The sequence below is a fragment of the Rhagoletis pomonella genome, unplaced genomic scaffold, assembly GCF_013731165.1.
Source record: "Rhagoletis pomonella isolate Grant_MI unplaced genomic scaffold, Rhpom_1.0 Rhpom_scaffold_00001, whole genome shotgun sequence".
NCBI lineage: Eukaryota > Metazoa > Arthropoda > Insecta > Diptera > Tephritidae > Rhagoletis > Rhagoletis pomonella.
This window is the reverse complement of record NW_023458555.1, coordinates 39932171-39953049: the sequence shown is the minus strand read 5'-3', so window position 1 is coordinate 39953049 and position 20879 is coordinate 39932171. Positions and strand designations below refer to the sequence as shown.

General features: G+C 33.6%; 1 protein-coding gene across 1 annotated transcript in view; it reads left to right on the top strand.

The window, feature by feature from the left end:
• LOC118745587 (dystrophin, isoforms A/C/F/G/H) overlaps window positions 1-20879 on the top strand; it is a gene marked incomplete at its 5' end in the record, with an annotated part of 547153 nt that overhangs the window by 31108 nt on the left and 495166 nt on the right. Inside the window, 2 exon segments of the mRNA XM_036479124.1 lie at window positions 7296-7391; window positions 9533-9632. Of these exon segments, the coding sequence (XP_036335017.1) occupies window positions 7296-7391; window positions 9533-9632 (196 nt within the window).

Here is a 20879-nt window from a genome sequence, read left to right as displayed (position 1 = left end):
TTATCCAGGCGCAAATGGTTACTTTAACCTTTTCGCGTCAGACACAATTATTAGAGTTTTCACTGTTATAGAAAGCACCCTATATATCCAGTCCAGGAAGCAACCCACCGCCACCTCTTTGTGACTACTCAAATTTTCTTGTTAGACTCACCATGGATTATAGATCTTCCTCGAAGACTGGAATATTGGTTTCTATGCAAAGAGTTTTCTGGAAGGAAACTATCTCTCATATGCTTGTCTATGATTCCTTCCATGGTTTTTATTTAGTAGAAAGACGTAAGATTGAAGGGTCGGTAAGGCCTTGGTTAGTCTACTGGTTTCACAACTATCCCATCCTCCCCGTCCTCCGGAACGTCATTTCCAGCAAACCCCACGGAAATCATACCATGAATAGCGGTATAGATAGAAAATCCCGTTTTTTTGATGAGCTGTGAAGATGCCCTACGCTTCAAGTCCCTTGAATGATGTGGAGGTAGATACAACATTTTTTATCCTATCCTCATGGAGCAGGCTTTTGGCGGTTCCGCAATCCTTTGCGCAGGCTTGATTTATGCCAGTCTGTGTGTGTGTGTGGTTTTGGGTGTTCAGCTTATTTTGAAATAGTTTAGGCGTGGATGTATCTACGTTGTGTTGACCTGTGTTGAATTTGCACCGGTTTTGGCTAGTGCATTAGTCTTCTCGTTACCATCTGTTCCTTTTTTAACTCCCTCCCAGTAGATAGTCGCCCGTATATTGGTACAGAATTTATATAAACGAATATATGTATTCAACGAGAGTTAAAAGTGGTGGCGACCCTACATACTGCTTTTGTCGCAACGAATGCCTCGATTCATTCTTGAGCTATTAAAAGTTGCCATAATCAAAAATAATAAAAAAAAATGGCAAGTACTTTTGTGATTAAACTCATACCTTTCCGTATCAAAGTCAACTATTCACGAACTAGTCTTGTACTAAGTCTATGAAAAAAATTTATTTACTGCCATGTTTTAATATACTCATTTAAGTTTTCAGAATGTTTGCTTTGCAATTCGCGTGAGAATTTGTGTACATTTTAAGACATAATAAATATTATGCTGATTTGAGATTTTTATCTCGAAGGCTTTAGATTGCTTTAATGTCACTCTGCCAAATTCTATCGCAAAGTCGCCTTAAGCATTTGGTCGTGTGCCAGTTGACAGTGAGCAAATGGGCCGGCTGGCGGCTGGCTGACATCGACAACCGAATCAGTGGCAGAGGTGGGTGTGTTAAAAATAGCCAACAGGCAATGGCAGTAGCGGGCGACAAAAGGAAGATGGCTAATAATATTCCATTTGAAAAAAAAAAAATAAAATAAAAAATTTAAAGTGGCGCGTAGCGTGCGGTGACATACTCGCGACATCTTTGTTTTTGGTTTATTTTGCTGCTACTTTTTTTATTTTCATTTCATTCTTTCTTCTTATACTGATTTTGGTTTTCTTTTAGTTTTCAGCAAAATGAAAATGTTTATAATCGAAAGTGGGCAGAAATGTTTTCGCTCAAAAACCTCTTAATGTGCGTGCGTTTTGTTCGCGCTAGCCGGTACGCGGAGGAGATCCTCGATGAGCGGTATGAGGAATGCTTTTCACTTCAACTGCACTCAGTCTGGCGCGATTATTCCACTTGAAAACATCGATTTTTTTCTTCTTTCGAAAACGTTTTCGCTCTGAAAATTGAATATTGAAAAGCATAGCGACGTTTTGCTGCAACAAATTGTTGCATCATCGTGTTACTCGTATGCGCGCGTAAGCTAACGGGTTTTGCACGTGCAAAATTATAGTAACTTACTCGAAGAAGTTGTTAAAACAATTAATTGTAGTGTAAGAGAAAAAACAAATACATATTTTTGGAAAAGTTGAAACTGTTTTCTCGAAAAACATATTAAGTGCTTATTGCAAAAAAATGTGTAATGCATACAGAAAGCAATTATTTTCCTGCAAGTTTTGTGATATGGATCGTGTTTTTGACAAAAAAAAATTTATATTAATAAACCGGTGTGCCTCGCGAGACTCAAAGTAGTTTTGCGCTGTCCAGTGCAAAGAAAATAAAAAGCAAAAAAATATTTCTTAGCTCAAAAGTCTTAGTTCCGTTAAATTGACTGCAGAGCGGTATCTACCTTTTCCATCCCGCAGATCTATAGGTCAATTTAGATTAGGCTATCACCACGAGTGATCCCTGCAAGGCTATGTGAAAATGGTTTGCAAATCGCGCGTAATCTTCTTCTACTTAGTGCGGACAGTGGGGAAAGAGGCTTTGCACGTTATTTGATTCTTCTATGATTTTCCGACTTCGACAATGGTCGCGAATGTTTACCCATAATTGTATGTCATGCAAGCCATGTGGCTCTTAAACGCCCTTATAAGGAATGAAAATCTTTTTCTTTTTTTAGTTAAGATCACAGATGTTCTGTTCTGTTATCCAAGAACTTTGTAGCCTAGCGATTTCACTGGGTCAAAGGGATCTTTAGCATTAGTTGGCTAATTTAGTTGCATCATATTCCTTACATACCCTTTTTAGGTGGCACCTCTGTGGCTTCCGTGTACTCTCTTGGAAAGATGCCTGTGGTGGCACACTTTTCAATTTTATTATGCTAGCTAAATAAAAGAACTTTGCATTTTCTATGAGTAAATCTGAAACTTTAAGAGCTGCCTGACCGTCAGATAAAATAAAAACCTATTTTCATCCTGTAGAGCTTTGAGGGAGACTCCGGCGTGCTTAAACCCAGAAGGCTAATCTATTTGAAAGTTACGTAAAGCCTTATCATACGTCTTAGAGGCATAGATATAGTATACTTCGTTGTATTCATTTTTTTTAAAGAGTTTTGAAGTAAGAGTTTTGAAAATAATAAGAAAACGTAGTTTTATTAATAAAAACTATACGGGTATATATTTAAAACAACAAAACAAAAAAGCATTTTTGTGTCCAATTTAAAAAAAATCCCGCTTCCGTATACGCTTCGCAGCTGTAGATTAGGGTTAAAATATATAAATAATATATATCATATTAGGAAATTGGTTAAAAAACGCCCTATCTCAGCTGCCGATCCAAAGATGCTCTATCTATCTCAACGTCCTTACGAATATTTTATGTAAATTCAAAAGTGAGTTTGTTTGTTACGCTTTCACGCCTTAACTACTTAACCGATCATCATGAAGTTTTGTACACTGGTGTCAAAACTTAAAATATAGGGTAGCCCTAATCTCGATTAGACAAAGGGGTGTGGCACCTCCCATATAAACGGAATTTTTCATACTGCATATCTATGGAAGAATTTATGGTAGAGGACAGAAAGTTGGTATGGAGATTTAAAAAATCAATCCCATACTCAAGGAGAACAAGTAATTTAAAAAAAGACTTAAAAAAATATATATATATATTTCATGATCCAATGATCGGACCTAAACCAGATTAGTATGGGGCCACCTCTGAGACACTACCTTTCCGATGCAAAAAATTATCGAAATCGGTTCACGTGGTCCAAAGTTATGCGGTAACTTACATAAAAATCAAAAACAAATAAACAAAATATACCGACGAACTGATAACCTCCTCCTTTTTTGGAAGTCCGTTAAAAATAGGCCTTAGGTTTAAACATTGAGATTCTTTTTTTTGGGTGTTTGAAAAGGATTGCCACCAAGTTATTTAATAAGTTAAATATGGTATCATTCGGAATAGTTCTGAAAGGTGTTATATCTAGAGGAGGGTTGCCACCGGTTACACAAATTTAATTCAATTTAGATAAAGAGAATGTGTTAAAATATATGCCATAATATGGGTGCCAAACGAAAAACCTTTAAGAAGGTTTTAGTTTGAAAATATTTTTAAGGGGTTAAGGAAAAGGAAAACGTGCAAATCTTTTCTTTGTTTTGCTGAGTTTAAATAAGTACAGTTAAGTTAAGTAAGATAACATATAGAAGTTGCATACACTCTGCGAAGCGTGTGAGTACCAACTAGTATTTTAATATATTTTCAGTTGAAATAGGGCGTTATTCAACCAAATTCTGAAGTAGGGCGTTCTTGAAAAGTTTTTAGAGGTAGAGGTTTTTCGAATCGGCTGCCGAGCTAGGTCGATCTTTCACTTAGCCGGATATATATATTTTTCGAAATTGAGACAAACCAAATACGATACTCGACTCGTCTGCTAATAATTAACGCAATAAAAAGAATGTGCCAAATGGGCTTAGTCGCTTTTGAGTGATGCGGAAAATCATATGAATTTATAAAAAAAAGTTCGAGCTTATTCGAGTAACATGAATCTTACAATTTGTTTGTATTTTCGCATAATGTTGCCGAAAAAGTGGTTACTCTTCATTCAAAGATACCAGTTGCGAGATAACATTGTTAGCTTTACTCAGCATTGCCATATTTTATTTTCAAAAAACTGTGAATTTCCAAAAAAAAACTGTAATCGTCAAGAACGATGGAATTGTTGAAATTTTAAGGTTTTTCTGACGGTATGATTGAAATGCAGCTGTCCCTCTTTCTTAAAAGAAGAAATTCTCCATCTCGATCGCCTCTTTATCACTTAAAAATTTACTTCCATAAAAACCAAATTAGATGTTTTAATTTATTCTATTAAATCTGACATTAAGACAAAACTTTAATTTGCACTGGAATAGAATTTAAAATACTTTAAGATTGTCTAAAAAACTGTGATATTCAGTTAAAACTGTGCATATGGCAGCATTGGCGATACTCCAAGGTAGAAGTAATTTAAAGCTGGGATATGTAGGAAAACTTTTTCGGAATGGTGACATCATATGATTAGTGTTATGAAGCAGTATATCATTGAAAGTCGCTTGGAAAGATGTATGTGGATAAATTCTTAACAGAATTGCATTTAGGTTCAACTGATTTACTAACAGTCCGGAGTGATTTATATTCAAAGAAGAACCTTGATTGCGGCAATTTGCCTTACAATCAGGTAATTAATATTTGCGCACATTTCGTTGTCATTCCCTTGTAATTTCACGTCAACTGAAACTTGCTTTTATATACTGCCTTCTTTTAACATTCGTTTAAAATAGACGAAAAATATTAGATGCTGTTTAATCATCGTCAAACTGTTCAAGTTGCCAGAGGCAGGGGGTGGTGTTAACGGAATTAAGTGGACTTTCAATGAGGAGATCTCCAGTGGGAGGTACGCCTCAATGAATGGTGATCTCACCACTTCTGCCTAACGTATGTATGGAGTTTTCGCAGCTACCTCTCAACACTGATGTCTTCGTTGCCATCACCTGTATTGTTATAAGCCGAGATTAGGCGAAAGCTTGGGAAACACAGACTTAGGGCCGTTTGCGTCATTTATTTATTTATTTTATAGTATCAATTAGTTTTTACACTTATAGATTACTAGACTAATTAATTTAAGTAAGTACAATCATAATAATAAATAAATATGAGCAGTATATATAATGCAGCAATGAAATTAATTTAGACTCAAAATTATCCCTACTATCCGTGAATAGGTCCAATTGACCACCTATCTCATTTTCGTGCCAAAGACATCGACTGAGTGGTTCATTTAGTGAGCAGTTAGTTCTACAATACGAAATACGAAATACGTTATATTATCTTAGATCTTGTTTGGGGCAATTAATAAGAATTAACTCTAGTAAAAAATGCCAATTAATATGGTGTGGGACTATGTCTCTGATCAACATTATGGAATAGGGTTTCCTACGCATTGCTAACGTTGGCAGGTCGAGTAGAAGGCACCTGCTTTTATACGTGGGCGTGTTACCATTCCAATGCAGACGGGTGATGGCTATCTGGTAAAAGGTTTCTATATTTTTTCTATCCTCTCTGATTAACAATAAAGCGCTGTGCAGATTTGTTTTTGGTGTGCCATTTTCAGGGGCTTGTCGCACTGTGAAATTCTGCATTATTGCTTTTCTCAACTATACTTGACCGTCGCGTTAGCTTCTTCCTTAAGCTTTGGTCTGCCTATTGTCAAAATGGGCCACTGCTATAAAAACAACGTTCTTGTTTCCTTAGTTTTCTGATAAGATTCTCTACCTGAATTAGTGCCTGCAAGCTTCACGCTCATATCGTTCCGCTTATCTTTTCATCCTCTGAAAAAAAGATATTTATTCTCCCTACTATTCTTCCGATAACTGTCGGGTAGTGGAAATTCGACTTTCGTACAAAAAACGTTCTTTAAGAAGTTAAAATATTTAAAAGAATCAGTAAAAGATACATACATATATCAGTGATGCAAATTATAATTTGACTATAAATAAATTTTAAGTTAGAATAGGGAAACCAAAAATAAATATCTTCATTCGCTAAGTGGTGTGAAGTGTGTTAAAACAAAAAATCTAAAAAAGTATATGCAAAGACAAAAAAGTTTAGTGGAGTTTAATACTAGTGTTTGAAAATAACTGTCTATACTTCAAGGAAAAACATTTTAATTAAATTACGTACTTTGATTAAACAAGTTCACAAAATGGTAAAAAGAAATTCAGTCATCCGATCCACAACGCATCATGGCTGGCCATTGCTATACTGATTCCTGACAACTATTCAGAAGTGAATTTCTTCAACAAAATCATCGAAAGCAAAACTATAATCGACAGCAAAAAACAATAATCGACAGAATACCAACAAACAACAAAATTGTCAACTGCATCGAAGCAAACAAACAAAAAATGCAATTCTGCTGGCTGGCACAAATTGTCAGTTGAGACTTGGACACAAATTACCAATTCACGCACACTCAAAATTTCAGTGCATCCACATACTTGCGTACATGTCACCAAAAAAAAAAATCATTTGCGGAAATTGAAAAGAGAAAAAATGAATAAAAACGCCCTATAGCCGCACGCACGCACTTTTTACATAGACCGTTATCATAAATGCCATCGTCAAACAAAAAAAAAACACACACACAAAATGGGAAAGTGCACCTGGCATAAATGAAAACAAATCCATACATACATACATACATGCCCTGCATTTTCAATTTTCACGCAATTCTTTTTTTTTAATTTTTTAAGCTCCTTTATGTTTTCTCTCGTCTAGCTAAATTTTTTTAGTCCCGCTGAATAATCCATTATTCCTTCTTCGCTTCTTTGAAATTTAATTTTTGAAGACTTTAAGAGTTTTTCAGGCATTTTGCATTGAAAAGAACAGCTAATTTTCTTTTTTTGTTTTAGTTTTATTTAGTTTAATTTATGACTTAATTTTTTTTCCATAAAACGTTAACACATTCCAATAAGTACTTAGTACACACACCTAACTAAACTTTTTCACATACATACATTTTCAATCCTCTTTAGGATCGTCGCGACGATTTGAAACTTATTGTCAATAAAATTGGCAAAAGTGTGGAGAGACCCAAGATAACAGCCACAATGATGAGTGAAATTGAAAAGGTAAGTGAAATCGTTTATAAATTAGCACTGAGATTAATCACATCACATCACATCGCAATATCATATCAGCACATCGTACTATAACATATCATATCACCATTTCTTAACATGCATACAGTGTTGCCGGGGGGCTGTAAATAATAAGGCATAGTAAGAGCTTAAAATGAAAGTCAGAAAAAGCTATAGCCTAATAAAAAATGTTAGAAAAAGGCCAACTTTTTAGAGATTTTTTTTTAATGTTCTGCAATATTTTACATTGCAAAAAGCAAGTTACTAACAATTTAACTGTATTTGTTACACATTGCGTTTTGAACATATTTTTTATTACATCCTATAACTCAGAAAAAAGTATCTCTTCTTCTTCTCATGATAAATATGAAGAATTTTTGTATACTTTTCTCCTTTTTTTGAGAACACCTACTTGTTCGCTCGGCGAGGAGAAGGTTCATAGCTAGGTTTAAGGAGAGTTGCCATCTGTTTAGAAATTTAAATTAAATTAGTAGGATCGCCATACGGCTATCAAATGGCAAAGGGCTTAAGAGAGCTAATTTAAAGCAAGTAATTTTTGATGATAGTTGCCATCCGTTTTAAAAAATAAATTTCATTAACTTGTTTATATAAAAAATATATTAAAATATTGGTATCAAACAAGAGAATTTTGAAAAATGCTCGCTTTCAAAAATAATTAAAAAAGGTTGCCACCTCTTTGTTGCTTAAAAATTGGCATCGATAGACTCTTTGTTGCCAATGTCCGATTGTGGAAACACATATATTTAGAGTGTTCGTCTCAACGAGGAAAAGGTTCATATCTATGTTAGAACAAGAAAAGGGTTACCACCTGTTAAAAATTGAATTCAATTAAGTTAAGTAAGTTCTACAATATGGATATCAATGGAAAAGGATTCATTTATAAACTACATTGAGGAGCGTTGCCACCTGCCTAAAAAATTTAAACCCAACTTTGATTAATGTAATAGGTAACTGACAGATGTCTCACAATATAGGTGTCAGACGAAAGAGGTTTAAGAAGGTTGCAGATGAAAATATTTTGAAAAGGACTGCCAGCTGTTTAAAAAATTAAGTTCAAATAATTTAATAAGTTAAATTAATTAATATTTTATTGCTATCAATCGAAGAAATTTTAAAAAGGTATGATTTTTAACCTAAAATTAGGAGGGTTGCCACCTTTTAAAAAGTCAAATTCAAGTTGAATTATGGTAATTAGGTAATTTAAATATGTGGCATATTTGCAAATATTTTGAAGATGCTTGCCACCTATTTGAAATGTCGAATTTAATTGAATTATACCAAAACTAAACGGAATTTGTATTAAATTATCGGTGTCAAACGAAAAAGTAATTTGAAATATTGTGTTTGAATATTTGAATTTTTAAGGTTTGAAAGTGTTGCCACCTATTAAAAAATTAAATTGAATTAAAATTATTTAATAAGTCAAATTAATTATTACAGTATGGGTATCAATCAAAATGTTTTTGAGAAGTCTTTAATTCTAAGCTAAACGTTAGAAGATTGCCACCTGTTAAAAAATCAAATCCAACTTGGTTTAAGGGAAATAGGTAATTGAAATGTGTGTCAGAATATGGGTGTCCGAGGAAAGAGCTTTAAAAAGGTTTCGGTTTGAAAAATATTACTGAGGGGGTTAAGAAAAGAAACTAATGAAGATCTCTTCTGTGTTTGGCTGAGTTTAAATATTTTGGGTTTTATTGAATTAAATTACTTCTGATGTAACACGCAGAAAGTGCATACTGTCAGCGATTTGAAAAATCAAAAAAGTCTGAAAAAATGAATAAAAGCAGACCCAAAAAGTAGCGACCAAGAAATAAAATAAAGAGCTAGATTTAGCCTCAAAAGGGATAAACTGGCAGCACTGCATGCATACGTACGATATCATTCAACATCACAACGTTTCATTTCATATCACCGCAAACAACATCACATGATATCACATCACATCAAATCAATTCATATGTACCTACCATATCACAAAATATCACATTCACTTCTGCCCAACACAATTTTGCCAATTTTTTCTTTGCTATTCATTATTTTCAAAATGTATAATTTCCATCTACTTACATACATATTTACATATTCTATTATTTTAAAAATATTATTTACAGTCCAAAAACAATCTCCAGTCGCACGCTGACACTGTGGAGCTTTCTCTTACCGAATTAAAACAGCTTAATAAGCTGTCAGCTAGAAATGGCGATGATAAAGGTAAATGAATTTTAAATAAATTTAATATATACTTATAGCGAATTTTAACACATTTTAATACGTTTCTAAGCACTTATTTTGACATTTAGTTTTATGTCAACAATTCAGCGTATAGTTTTACAAACAAATAATTTTCCTTTTGTTGCTAGCGGTTTAAACTGTCGCAATTGGAATAAGCAAAACACACAGCTGTGCATATGAATGGAAGAGTAAAACCAACTACATATATACACACTTTCATATGACATTTTTATTCGCTCAGCTGCTGCATTTTGTATTTATTTTTATTTTTAATTTGCCGTGGCGGGCGTAATAAAATTGCAGTTTTCATATATTGCTTTGAATTGCACACAAAAACCCCGAAAAATATTATAAACAAGTAAACACTCGGTGGCAGCGATATGTAGGCAAACTACTTATCTTGTCTTATGATGAAACACAGCTGTGCGCAAAATTGCTATGCAGGTCTAACAACATATATAATGATGTCCTTATAAATATATATGTATACACACAGGCATATACAATAAAGTGTTTCAGGCACATTTGTTTGTATAAAAATCGAGATGTTTTTCTTCGATTTCTTTGATCACAAGCGAGGCATATGGAATCCACCAAGCCAGTTTTTTGCAATCGCTTTGAGTTCCTTCTAGATTAACCCGACTTGCTTCGCCTCTCGATCGAGGTTCTTCTTCACGTTTAGCGGTTTGTCGGGAAACCTGCCTATGCCGATTAGAATATTCCTTTCCGGAGCACTCTTTTAAATCGTGCACAATTCTGTCTTCCTTACGCAATGTGTGGCCTATCCGATCGATTTACGATGAGATGCATATTTTAGGTAACTTTGATTTAAAAAAAAAACGTCCTTTTAAAATTATATATATTGCAGATTTACTACGAATGTGTTCTATTAAGGAACTTTTTATTTCTGGGAAATATTTAGCAAAAAGTTGCGCTAAAATTTGTCTAGGCCATGTATTTCGCTAAACCAAAATCGAATAAGATCCAAATAGCGGACCGAAACGAAGCTACCACCCTTTTCAAATTCTATGCATGCACATTCGAGTGGTCCAATTTTTGTATGGGGGGAAAAATGTTATCCTAGAGAATGGGGCACCCCCTTAGTTTTTTCCTTTTGATATTTGTAATGTCTATGTCAACATTCAGTTTTCTACCGTAACTAATACAGGGTGCTCAATGACCTTGAGATGCGCAACTGGATCGCTGCGAAACTGGCAAATACATTGGTGGTTTTCGTAAAAAGCTACTGTTGCCATGACAACTGAAGCTTGAGCTATTCTTTTAGATAATATGAATTTGAAATGTTCTTAAATAGGCTGGTTAACCAATTGTTTGATTAACAGGCTAGGATGAAATTAGATTGGATAAAATATGCCAAATTGCTTGAAAGAAAATAAAAGATAGTCGAATAGGGCGTCTAGAATTGGATTGAGATAACTTCAATAAATCTAATTTAATTGAGAAAACTGTAAAGCAATAAAATAAAGCCAGAAAATACTGAGATCTGGAATAAGCGGAAATTTAGAAATAGAAACGAATACAAGTAGTACAACACTAAAAAGCAATGAAAAACGGATGCAGTGACGCCTGTTCTAATTACGGAAATTAGGTTGTCATGTTCGCTAAAAATCCTTGGTAGGATAAATAAGCTTAAAAGCACGTTAAATTTACCGCAAAAGCTATATAAACCTAAGCTTAATATAGTTTTTCCAGTAAAAGCGTAAAGCTATACAAGCTTTCATTCAAATATACTTGCTACCATACTAGAACAGAGCTTTTTATACATTTCGCATAGGCGAGAAAAGCAATAAAGCCAAGCTTTGGTTAACATTCACATCAAAGGGGATACCTTAGCATAGCTTTTGAAATGAATGTTAATACTCTTAGATCCTATGATGGACTATGTACGAGTTTGTGTAAAGATATGTGCATGATGTGCATGTGTGGAGAAATGTCTGCTTGGCTATGTATGTACCCTGCAGCAAATCAAACTAGTTCAGAACTTACGATGAGCTAGCCTGAAAAGGGACGGTACTGGTTCTTCATCTATCCCAACTCAATGCTTGCAACTGTCTTTTTTAACATGGCGATGTCCTACGAAGTGACAATTGTCGCCCTCTGCAGAACTTTTGAACTTGTTCTGAGCTGACTCTGGCTTAGATGGTTCTGGTACAGTTCATATAACAACAGTTCTTAGATAGTTCAAAAAGGGTCACCTGCGGGCTAGAAAAAATGTGGTTAGTTTTGAGCTGGTTCTAATAAGTATAGTATAGAGCCTTTTCTTTAAATAAGCACGCATACAATTTTGTAAATAAAAATACTTCATTTTATGTTTAAAGAGCTATTTGTTTTGAACTAATTTACTTTTTAAAGCAAACTGTGTGTCAATTATTCCTTTATTTTCTAAAACCGTTATTCTTAAAAATAATTTATATTTGTTACGTATAATGGGTATTTCTGGGATACCTATAATTAAAAATCTGAACTAAGTCGTGTCAAAAAATGAGAAAAACGATGATATATTGAATGATTATTTGTGATAACTCAGCGTTAAATTGGATTAAATTTATTGAAATGTAATACATAGAATTTCCGGCATCTCATAAGAAATATAGAATTTTGAATATTTACAGTTTTCATGCTAAATATTTTTCGTAAATTTTTTATTTAAGGATGGCTCATAAGTATTATAACATAAACAAATAAATTCACGTTTCTAACTGTGTTGGAAATTTAGTAGAATTCTAGAAACTGTTATAAAAACTTCAATATTTTAAATCAGTTTATGAGTATGCAGTTCTATAGCCCATTAAATTTTAGTATAATTAATCGCGCTGATTTTTTATAACTCTTTTTACGCACGCTCTTGAAGGCATTCTCATATTTAAATATTTTTGTTTAAGATGCAAGATTATACTTTACTACACTAAAATTTGATGGGCTACAAAACAGAATACTCGAAATAGTTCTATCAAGTTTGCAGCACAGTTAGGAATTTGAATTTAAATGGTTTATGGAGTATGAGACATAGTACTTAAATAAAAACTAAACGAAAAATATTTAATATGAAAAACATTGGAAATTAAAAAAAAATCACTGCATAACTACACATTTCGGGTCAAGGCGAATTTATATAAGGTGGTGTTGTTTAATCAGCTGTGTGTAGCGTTTGATTGTCAAAATTTTATATTTTGCTAGTGAGTGAGTGAAAACGTGAAAGTGTTTGCATTTTCTGTCGCCCTTTTTCATTCGGAGAAGAATAGCTGAAATTTGACAATCACCAGCTAAAACAAAAAAAAAAAAAATACAGATAATTGTTGTATTTGTTGAATCGATACCACCTTATATGAATTCGCCTTGTTTCGGGTGCTTAGTGATACATTTACGTATGTACAGTATCGTTCATATCAATAGCACTCACATTTCAAAGTGAGATTGTTTACCACTTTGGTTTATTTTTTTAAATCTGATTAAAAAGTCAAACATTTTGATGAAAAATCGTTAAGTTTAACTTTCGTTTTGTATAAAGTTTTAAAACACGGTTAATATTATTTTATTTTAAGCATGATCATTTAAATAATAAAAATAATTTTAACTCTCAATATATTGTGAATATTTAAAAAATAAATGGTGTACGCAGACCTTTCCTGTCAAGTGTAGCTTAACTAAATTTTATATTTTGCATTAAATTTTATACGTACGTAGATATGTATAAAAATTACATTAATGTTACCAATAACGACTTTTTTGGAAATATTTTAGCAGTTGCCCCATAAACTATGTAGAGAATTACATATTAAATAAACGAAAACAGTTTGTTATTAGTTTTAGGGTCTAAGAAAATCGAAAAAATATAGTATATTACATTTGTGCATCTTTTGTCAGCTTTCACATGACCAGTTTCAACCGTCCAACTCAGCATCCCTTTTTCAGTAGTTCAGAGACAGTTCTGAAATTTGTAGGGCGGAACTAGCGCTTTGACAGACTGTCCCTAAATTTTGCTGCAGGGTATGTACACATACACACATACATACTCGCGTGCTATTGATAAATGGTTTTGATAATATCCTGTTTACCTGTGTGTGGCCGAACAGCTGTTTTGTATTTTTGTCTGCTATTTGCATTTATGGGATACAGTTTATGGGTGTATGTGTGCAAGTGCTCCTTGCGACTGGGTTCCTGACGCTAAAGGCGCGCTTCTTGCCACATGTAACCGCATTCAAAACTAAAACGTGCAACCGAACGGAAACGAAAAGATTAACGGTGCGCCTGAACGCATTGCAGTCGGTCATTCGCTTCGTTGGCTTTTTTGAACTGGATATATTGCAAATGGATGAGAAAGTGTTGTTTAGCATTTACCGGTTGCGCGAAATTTAATGAAGAATTCTAGTTTGGAAATTTGAAGTTGTGGAAGTTTGTGAATGAAGAGGAAATTTAAAAAGGTTGGATAAATAGTCTAAATTCCAATAGAAGACTTTGCAGCTTTTTATGGACGATTGAAATTTTCGAAGAAGCAAAATAAAATGAAATAAAAACACTAATATAAAGTAAAAAAAATATTAAAAAAATACCTAATTACATGAAAGAAATTAAATAAAATAAAAAAATATAAGAAAAAGAATTAAATTAAATAATCTTAAATAAAGTAAAATGATGTGATGAAATAAAATAATAAAAAATTTCACCAAATAGATAAAATAAAATTAGATAGAATAAAAGATTTAAAAAGATATATAAAAAATGTAATTAAAAATGTAATAAAAATTAAATGAAATTCAGGAAAAAAGAAAAAAAAAGTTAATAAATAAAATAAATAATAAATGATAAAAAATAATTAAAATAAGCTAAACAAAATTAATATAACTTAAATTAAACTAAATTGAATTAAATTAAATTCAATTACATTGAACTTAATTGAAATAAATTAAACTAAGATAATTTATATGAAATTAATCTGAATTAGACTAAAATAAATTAAACTAAATTCACTTAAATTAAGGTAACTGAATTCAACTCATTTTGTCAAAACAAAAATCAAAGGAAATGCAAAATTAAATAAACTAAAATTATATTACCATAAATAAACTAAAATGAAGTAAAATAATAAAAAATTTAACCAAATAGATTAAATAAAATAGAATTAGATACAGTAAAAGAATAAAAAAATAATAATTAAATTAAATGAAAAATGTAATTAAAAATTAAATTAAGTGAAGTAAAGTGAGTGAAAAAAAATTAAAAAAAATCAACAACGCCATAAAAGTTAAGTAAATAAAATTAATATAAACGAATATTTAAATTTAAGTAAAAAAAATATAATCTCACAGAAAAGATATAAAATTAATTTCAAATAACTTAATAAAAAATAAGATAAAACGAAATAAAATAAACAAGAACAGAATAAAATAAAATTTAATTAATTGAAGGAAAATAAAATAAAAAAAGTGAAATATAATAAATTAAAAATGAATTAAAACCATTGAATTCAAATCAAATAACCAAATTATAAAAAAATGAATTTAAAAAACGTATTTTAAATAAAATAAACCAAAGAAATGCCTTTTCAAAAATTTGGTGCAAATAAAATCATTTTCGAAAAGCGAAAAATTACAAAACTCTTAAATCTTCTTATACTCAATTCCTTTTGGGAATAAGTAAAAAACCATGTATGTAGTCCCATCACTCACATCTTATCACAATCAAAGTTGATAAGAAATTTTGCCTTAACCTGCTTTAGGCTGCTGTCAAGCCCAAGGTGTATCTCACATGCCACAAAGCATAAATATCAAAACTGTGTAAAACATTAATTTACTTGAACAATGTAAAACGTGGGAGAGCTGCAGAAAAAGTGAAATAAAAAAATTAAAAAACACAGTTCATTTTGCCAAAACAAAAACTGAACATTCAGGCGCTCCCAGTTACCAAGACAAAATCGAAACCAGCACCTAAATCAATGAAGTAAACGTAACTAATCGCTTTATACCAAAGCTGACAGCTCAAAGATGTACATCTGTATGTGTGCATGTGTGTGTGCCTATACATATTAGAAATTTGGCTGCACTTCGATGGCGTATACGCAACCTTCGCACGCAATTTTCTCGTTTCCACCATTAAAACAACAAAAAAAAATTGTGCTGATAACTAAACATAAAGAAAGCAATAAATAAAAGTGGACAGCAAGCCTAAAATCCCCTAAATATTGGTTTAGTATTTTGAAAAACGAAACTCCATTCCTAAACAATATTCGGCGCCAAAAGTTAGATATAAAAAAATCAAAACCTTCACAATATGTATCAGTCAGTCAGTCAGTCAGTCAACTTTTAGTGTCCGTATGTGCAACAACATCCCTTAGCAAAATAAAAACATTTGGCCTCTACGCTCAGCGCTTTGCCTTAGGCATAAAACTTGTATTGGCCTGTCTGTAGGTATGTCTCGAATGTCCAAATGCCGACGATGTTGACTGGCATTTCTACAGCTAAACACTTGCGCTTCAGCTGTTGTTGTGTCCTGCTGCCATTGCGGCCGCTCTACCTTCTTCGGCCGGTTGTGCCTTCTTTTCGTGTCGCCTCAAAGTCAACGTCCTCGCGCGCGTACTGATGCGCTCTTAAGTGCTGCTCAACACTTTGTTGGTTCTTTTTGTTGTTGTATGTATCGCTGGTCGTCGTCGTCGTTGTTGTTGTTGTTGTTGTTCTAGGCGATGTTACTTTTTTATGCGCTGTTAGCTTTTTGTATATTTTCCCCTTGTTAGCTGTCATTTTAACTTAAATCACTGTTTGTGTTGGTTTGCTGTTGTTGTTGCTTTTGCTGTTACGGTTGTTGAGTATTTATATACGTTTTTTTTTGCTGTTGTTGCTTTTTTTTAATTTTGGCGTCGGCGCACGTGGGTGTCTCGGCAGACACTTTGGCACGGCCGCTGTTAGTGGGCGCAAAGTGAATGAATATGGATCAGAATAAGTAGTAAAGAATTACTACGATTAAAGTTTTATTGGAATAGGTAAACATAAAAAAATGTAAGCCAAGAAACTCGCTAAAGTATCTTTTAAATATAATGTTGGAACTACAATAAATATGTTTATCTACCAGCAAGGTCCATAGTCCACGATCTTTTGAGTTTCACAAGGAAAAATGGAATGTGCCTTGTAAAAAGAAGTGGCCATAGAAAGAATCAGTTACTTGTCAATTAAAGCATATTTGGTAATATCGTCAATACCGTGTCAAGCTATCGAGTGAGAAAATGGGTAAATACTTTTTAGGAGAGCAAAAAACTGTTGTTAAATTTGTTGTTTTCATTACGAAAATGAATTAAAGCCAGAATCTCTGCTTCTAAGAATACAAAAAATTCGACGATTTGCCAACTTGTGTTTAGACAGACGAGGTATCGAGGTATTTTTCGACGGTTTCGGACAAGTCAATCTGGGAGGCACTCTCGTTTTCGATAGATAAGGTAGCTTAAGCGTTCCACACAATTACTAAAAAGAGTATAACTCTTCTGTTTGTGAATAAAACTTAAATTTTTAACCGACTTCAAAAAAAGGAGGAGGTTTTCAATCGTCGGAATATTTTTTGTATATATCGACTGCTGAGTGGGAGATCGACCTATCTCGGCAGCCAGTTTGATAACACCCTCTCTCAAAAAACTTTTCAAGAACGCCCTACTTCAGAATTTGGTTGAAGAACGCCCTATCTAAGAATTGGGTTCAAAAACGTTCTATCTTACTTCAAAATGTATTGAAAATGTGTTGATATAGGGCGTTTTTGAAGCGGCAGCTAAGGCAGGGCGTTTTTGAAATGAATTCTGAAATAGGGCGTTCTGGAATCGTTTTTTTTAGATAGGGCGTTTTCGAACTGGCTGCCGAGATAGGCCGATGTTCCACTCAGCAGTCGATATGCTACCGCCATATATGTAATACTCCTATATTGGCAGTAAGAGCTAGTATCGTCCGAAAACACTACAGTACAGATATATCAATAAACACCTACGAAAGAAAAGGAACACATACGTTTATAAATAAACATGTACACAACACATATACAAAAACGGCACTCAAGTACACAATACATTGACAAAAACGGTACTGGACTGTCTCGCTTTGATTTCGGAATGCTTACACATTGAAAAGTTAGCTTACTGCCAATATAGAAGTATTACATATATGGCTACCGCATAACATTGTGCCACGTAAACTGATTGCTAGAATTCCTTTTCTAAAGGAAAAGTGGTACCTTCAAGGTGGTTCCATACTAATTTGGTTTAGAACCGATCATCGGATCTGAAGAAATTAACGGTTATCTTATATTTTTATATGAGAATTGAAGCCGGTCTTAGTTTTTGCAAAGTCCTCATAATTTTTTGAAACTCTTAGATTTATAGTATAAACTTAAAAAAATAGGGATAAATAGTATTTCCAAAATTAGTGAAGGAATAAATCAAGGCACAAACTTTTTAAGCGCCAATCATAGTCCTGAGTTCAAATTAGACACACACATGCAAAGTTTCTTTTTTTCTTGATATGCCTTAATTTACACCGCTATTAAGTGATCGCTCCTTACCCACGGCACCCCAGTATGGTGGTCAGCTTTGAGTCTTCTTCTTCTTCTTTATTGGTGCTGTAACCGCCTAAGCGATTTTGGCCGAGTCCAAAACAGCACGGCAGTTTATTTCTCTTCTGTGCTAACTGACGCCAATTGGAAATGCCAAGTGAAGCCAAGTCCATCTCCGCCTGGTCTTTCCAACGCAGAGGAGGCCTTCCTCTTCCTCTGCTACCCCCAGCGGGTTCCGAGTTGAATACTTTCAGAGCTGGAGCGTCGGTGTCCACTCGAACGACATGGCCAAGCCAGTGGAGCCGCTGAATTTTATTTCGCTGCACTATATCTATATCGTTGTAAAGATCATACAGCTCATCTTTAAATCGTCTGCGACATTCGCCATCACCAACGCGTAAAGGTCCGTAAATCTTTCGCAGAATCTTTCTCTCGAAAACTCCAAGAGCCGCCTCATCAGTTGCTTTCATTGTCCATGACTCCGCGCCATACACCAGCACAGGCATGATGAGTGACTTATAGAGTGTGATCTTTGTAGGACCAGAGAGGACTTTACTTCTCAATTGCCTACTCAGCCCAAAGTAGGATTTCACTGGATTTCAAGGCTGACATTATTATTAGTGTTAATGCTGGTTCCCAAATAAACGAAGCCGTCTACTTTTTCAAACTTGTAACTGTCAACAGTGACGTGGGTGGCAAGACGCGTATGCTCTGACTGATTGTGTGATGACAGGAGATACTTCGTTCAGCTTTAAGTAAGACAATATAATGTCAATAGGCCGACAAGGATGACGCTGTACTACTGTGCCCGTACGTTCTGAATTAAAGCTACCCGAGAAATTAATATGTATACATTTTCAAAGAAACTGGATTTATTACTTTAAACAAATTGAGCCCTAACCGCCAAAATAACGTAAACGAAATTTTTTCAAAATTTTGTTATTGATGTAGAAATATTCCTAGAGCAACTAGATGCATTTCTACGTAAAAAAATGTCGCTAACGTTATTTTGGCGGTTAGGGCTCGAAATATTCTTTCTACGATTTGCTTCCTTAAAAACCACTGTCTATTCACGAACACCTAGGTACATAAACCATTCTACCTGCCACATCTGGTTACATAAATGCTTCTTAATGAATTATGACATTTTCCCCTTCGCTTTTGTTTTACCTTCTACGTCTCATTCTCTACAACCAGCTTTGTGTTGCTGATTTTATTTTTACACCTCTATATTGAAACATACACATTGATAACAGGCACAAATATGAATGAGTTGGTGCGTTGCTCATTGGTCGTTAACACACTAGGCTGAGGTCGGCTGCTAGATGCTTAGAAGCGCGCAAAATTTCAAAACTAAAAGACAGGCTTATAAGGTGTGTAGATATTAGGACTGTAGATATATTTCTTTGATGCTCACAGTGAAAAAATGGCGTACCACTTATACTACATTCCCTCTGCTCTCGGATCTAAGATTTCGCGAAATCTTTCAAAATCCAAGAAGATTTTCCATATAAATATTTGTATGTTGAGGAAAGTGCCTAAGTGTATGCCACCACTTTTATTGTGATATCAAGTAGAAACCATACGAATACTATGCCATTTGAGTCCGCTTTCCCTTTAGGGAATATTTGCATTTTTTTGCCGTGTTTCCTCCATAGTTTTTAGTATGTTGGGAATCCTTTTGGTACTATTGGGGACACCTACCGTTTTATTACTTAAATTATTTCCAGATTTTCTTGAAAATTTTTGGAACATTTAAAAATTTTTTGGGACCTTTTGATTTTTGGGATATTTGTGTTATTCCTTTTCCATTTCACACTCTTCAAGATTTTTCGGGAATATAATGGTACATTTAAACCCTAATATTGTATTTTATGAATGCCTTACAATGCCTTAAGATTAAGATAGCGATTAAGATTAAGATTATGATAAAGATTCAGATTAAGGTTAAGATAAAGATTAAGATTAATATTAAGATGAGATTAAAATTAAGATAAATATTAGGATTAAGATTAAGACTAAGATGTAGATTTACATTAAGATTAGGATTAAAATTAAGATTGCGATTAAGGCCAAGATTAAGATGAAATTAAAGTTAAGATTAAGTTTAAAAAATCACAGGACCGATTCAGCATAGGTGTTGTTTTACCGCAAAGAAACCGTAAATTATTTGACCTAGTCAAACGACAAATTGTGGGTACTTTTTTGCCTCTACTTTCCAAAAATGCTTGATTTTTTCATATGTGCAAAAACCTGTGGGCAGGTGTAGTTATTGCATATCTTACTTTTTTCAATACATTTCTTACTTCCCGCACAAATTTAGCTTGGCGCCTCCTATACATATACAGAAGTACTTACATTCATTCATGCATACCTTAGTTCTTATCTCCCGCTAGTTGCATTGAATTCATGCTATTAACAAGAACCCCTCAACAGTTAATGCGAAAAGTATTCTCTCTACAACAACATTGTATTAATTTTTTATATTTCTTCTGTGCTACTTTTTCTTTTATTCTATTTTATGTTACCTTTTGTTTGCTGCAGTTGCATTGCCTATTTTTGCCTGCAACTGTTTTTTTATTACTCCCCTAAATTTCTTTTACAAAATAATTTTTCTAACATTTTTGCCCATTGCGAGTTCATAAGCAAATGCTACACCCCAGCCCATTTTGTTATTGTTTGTTA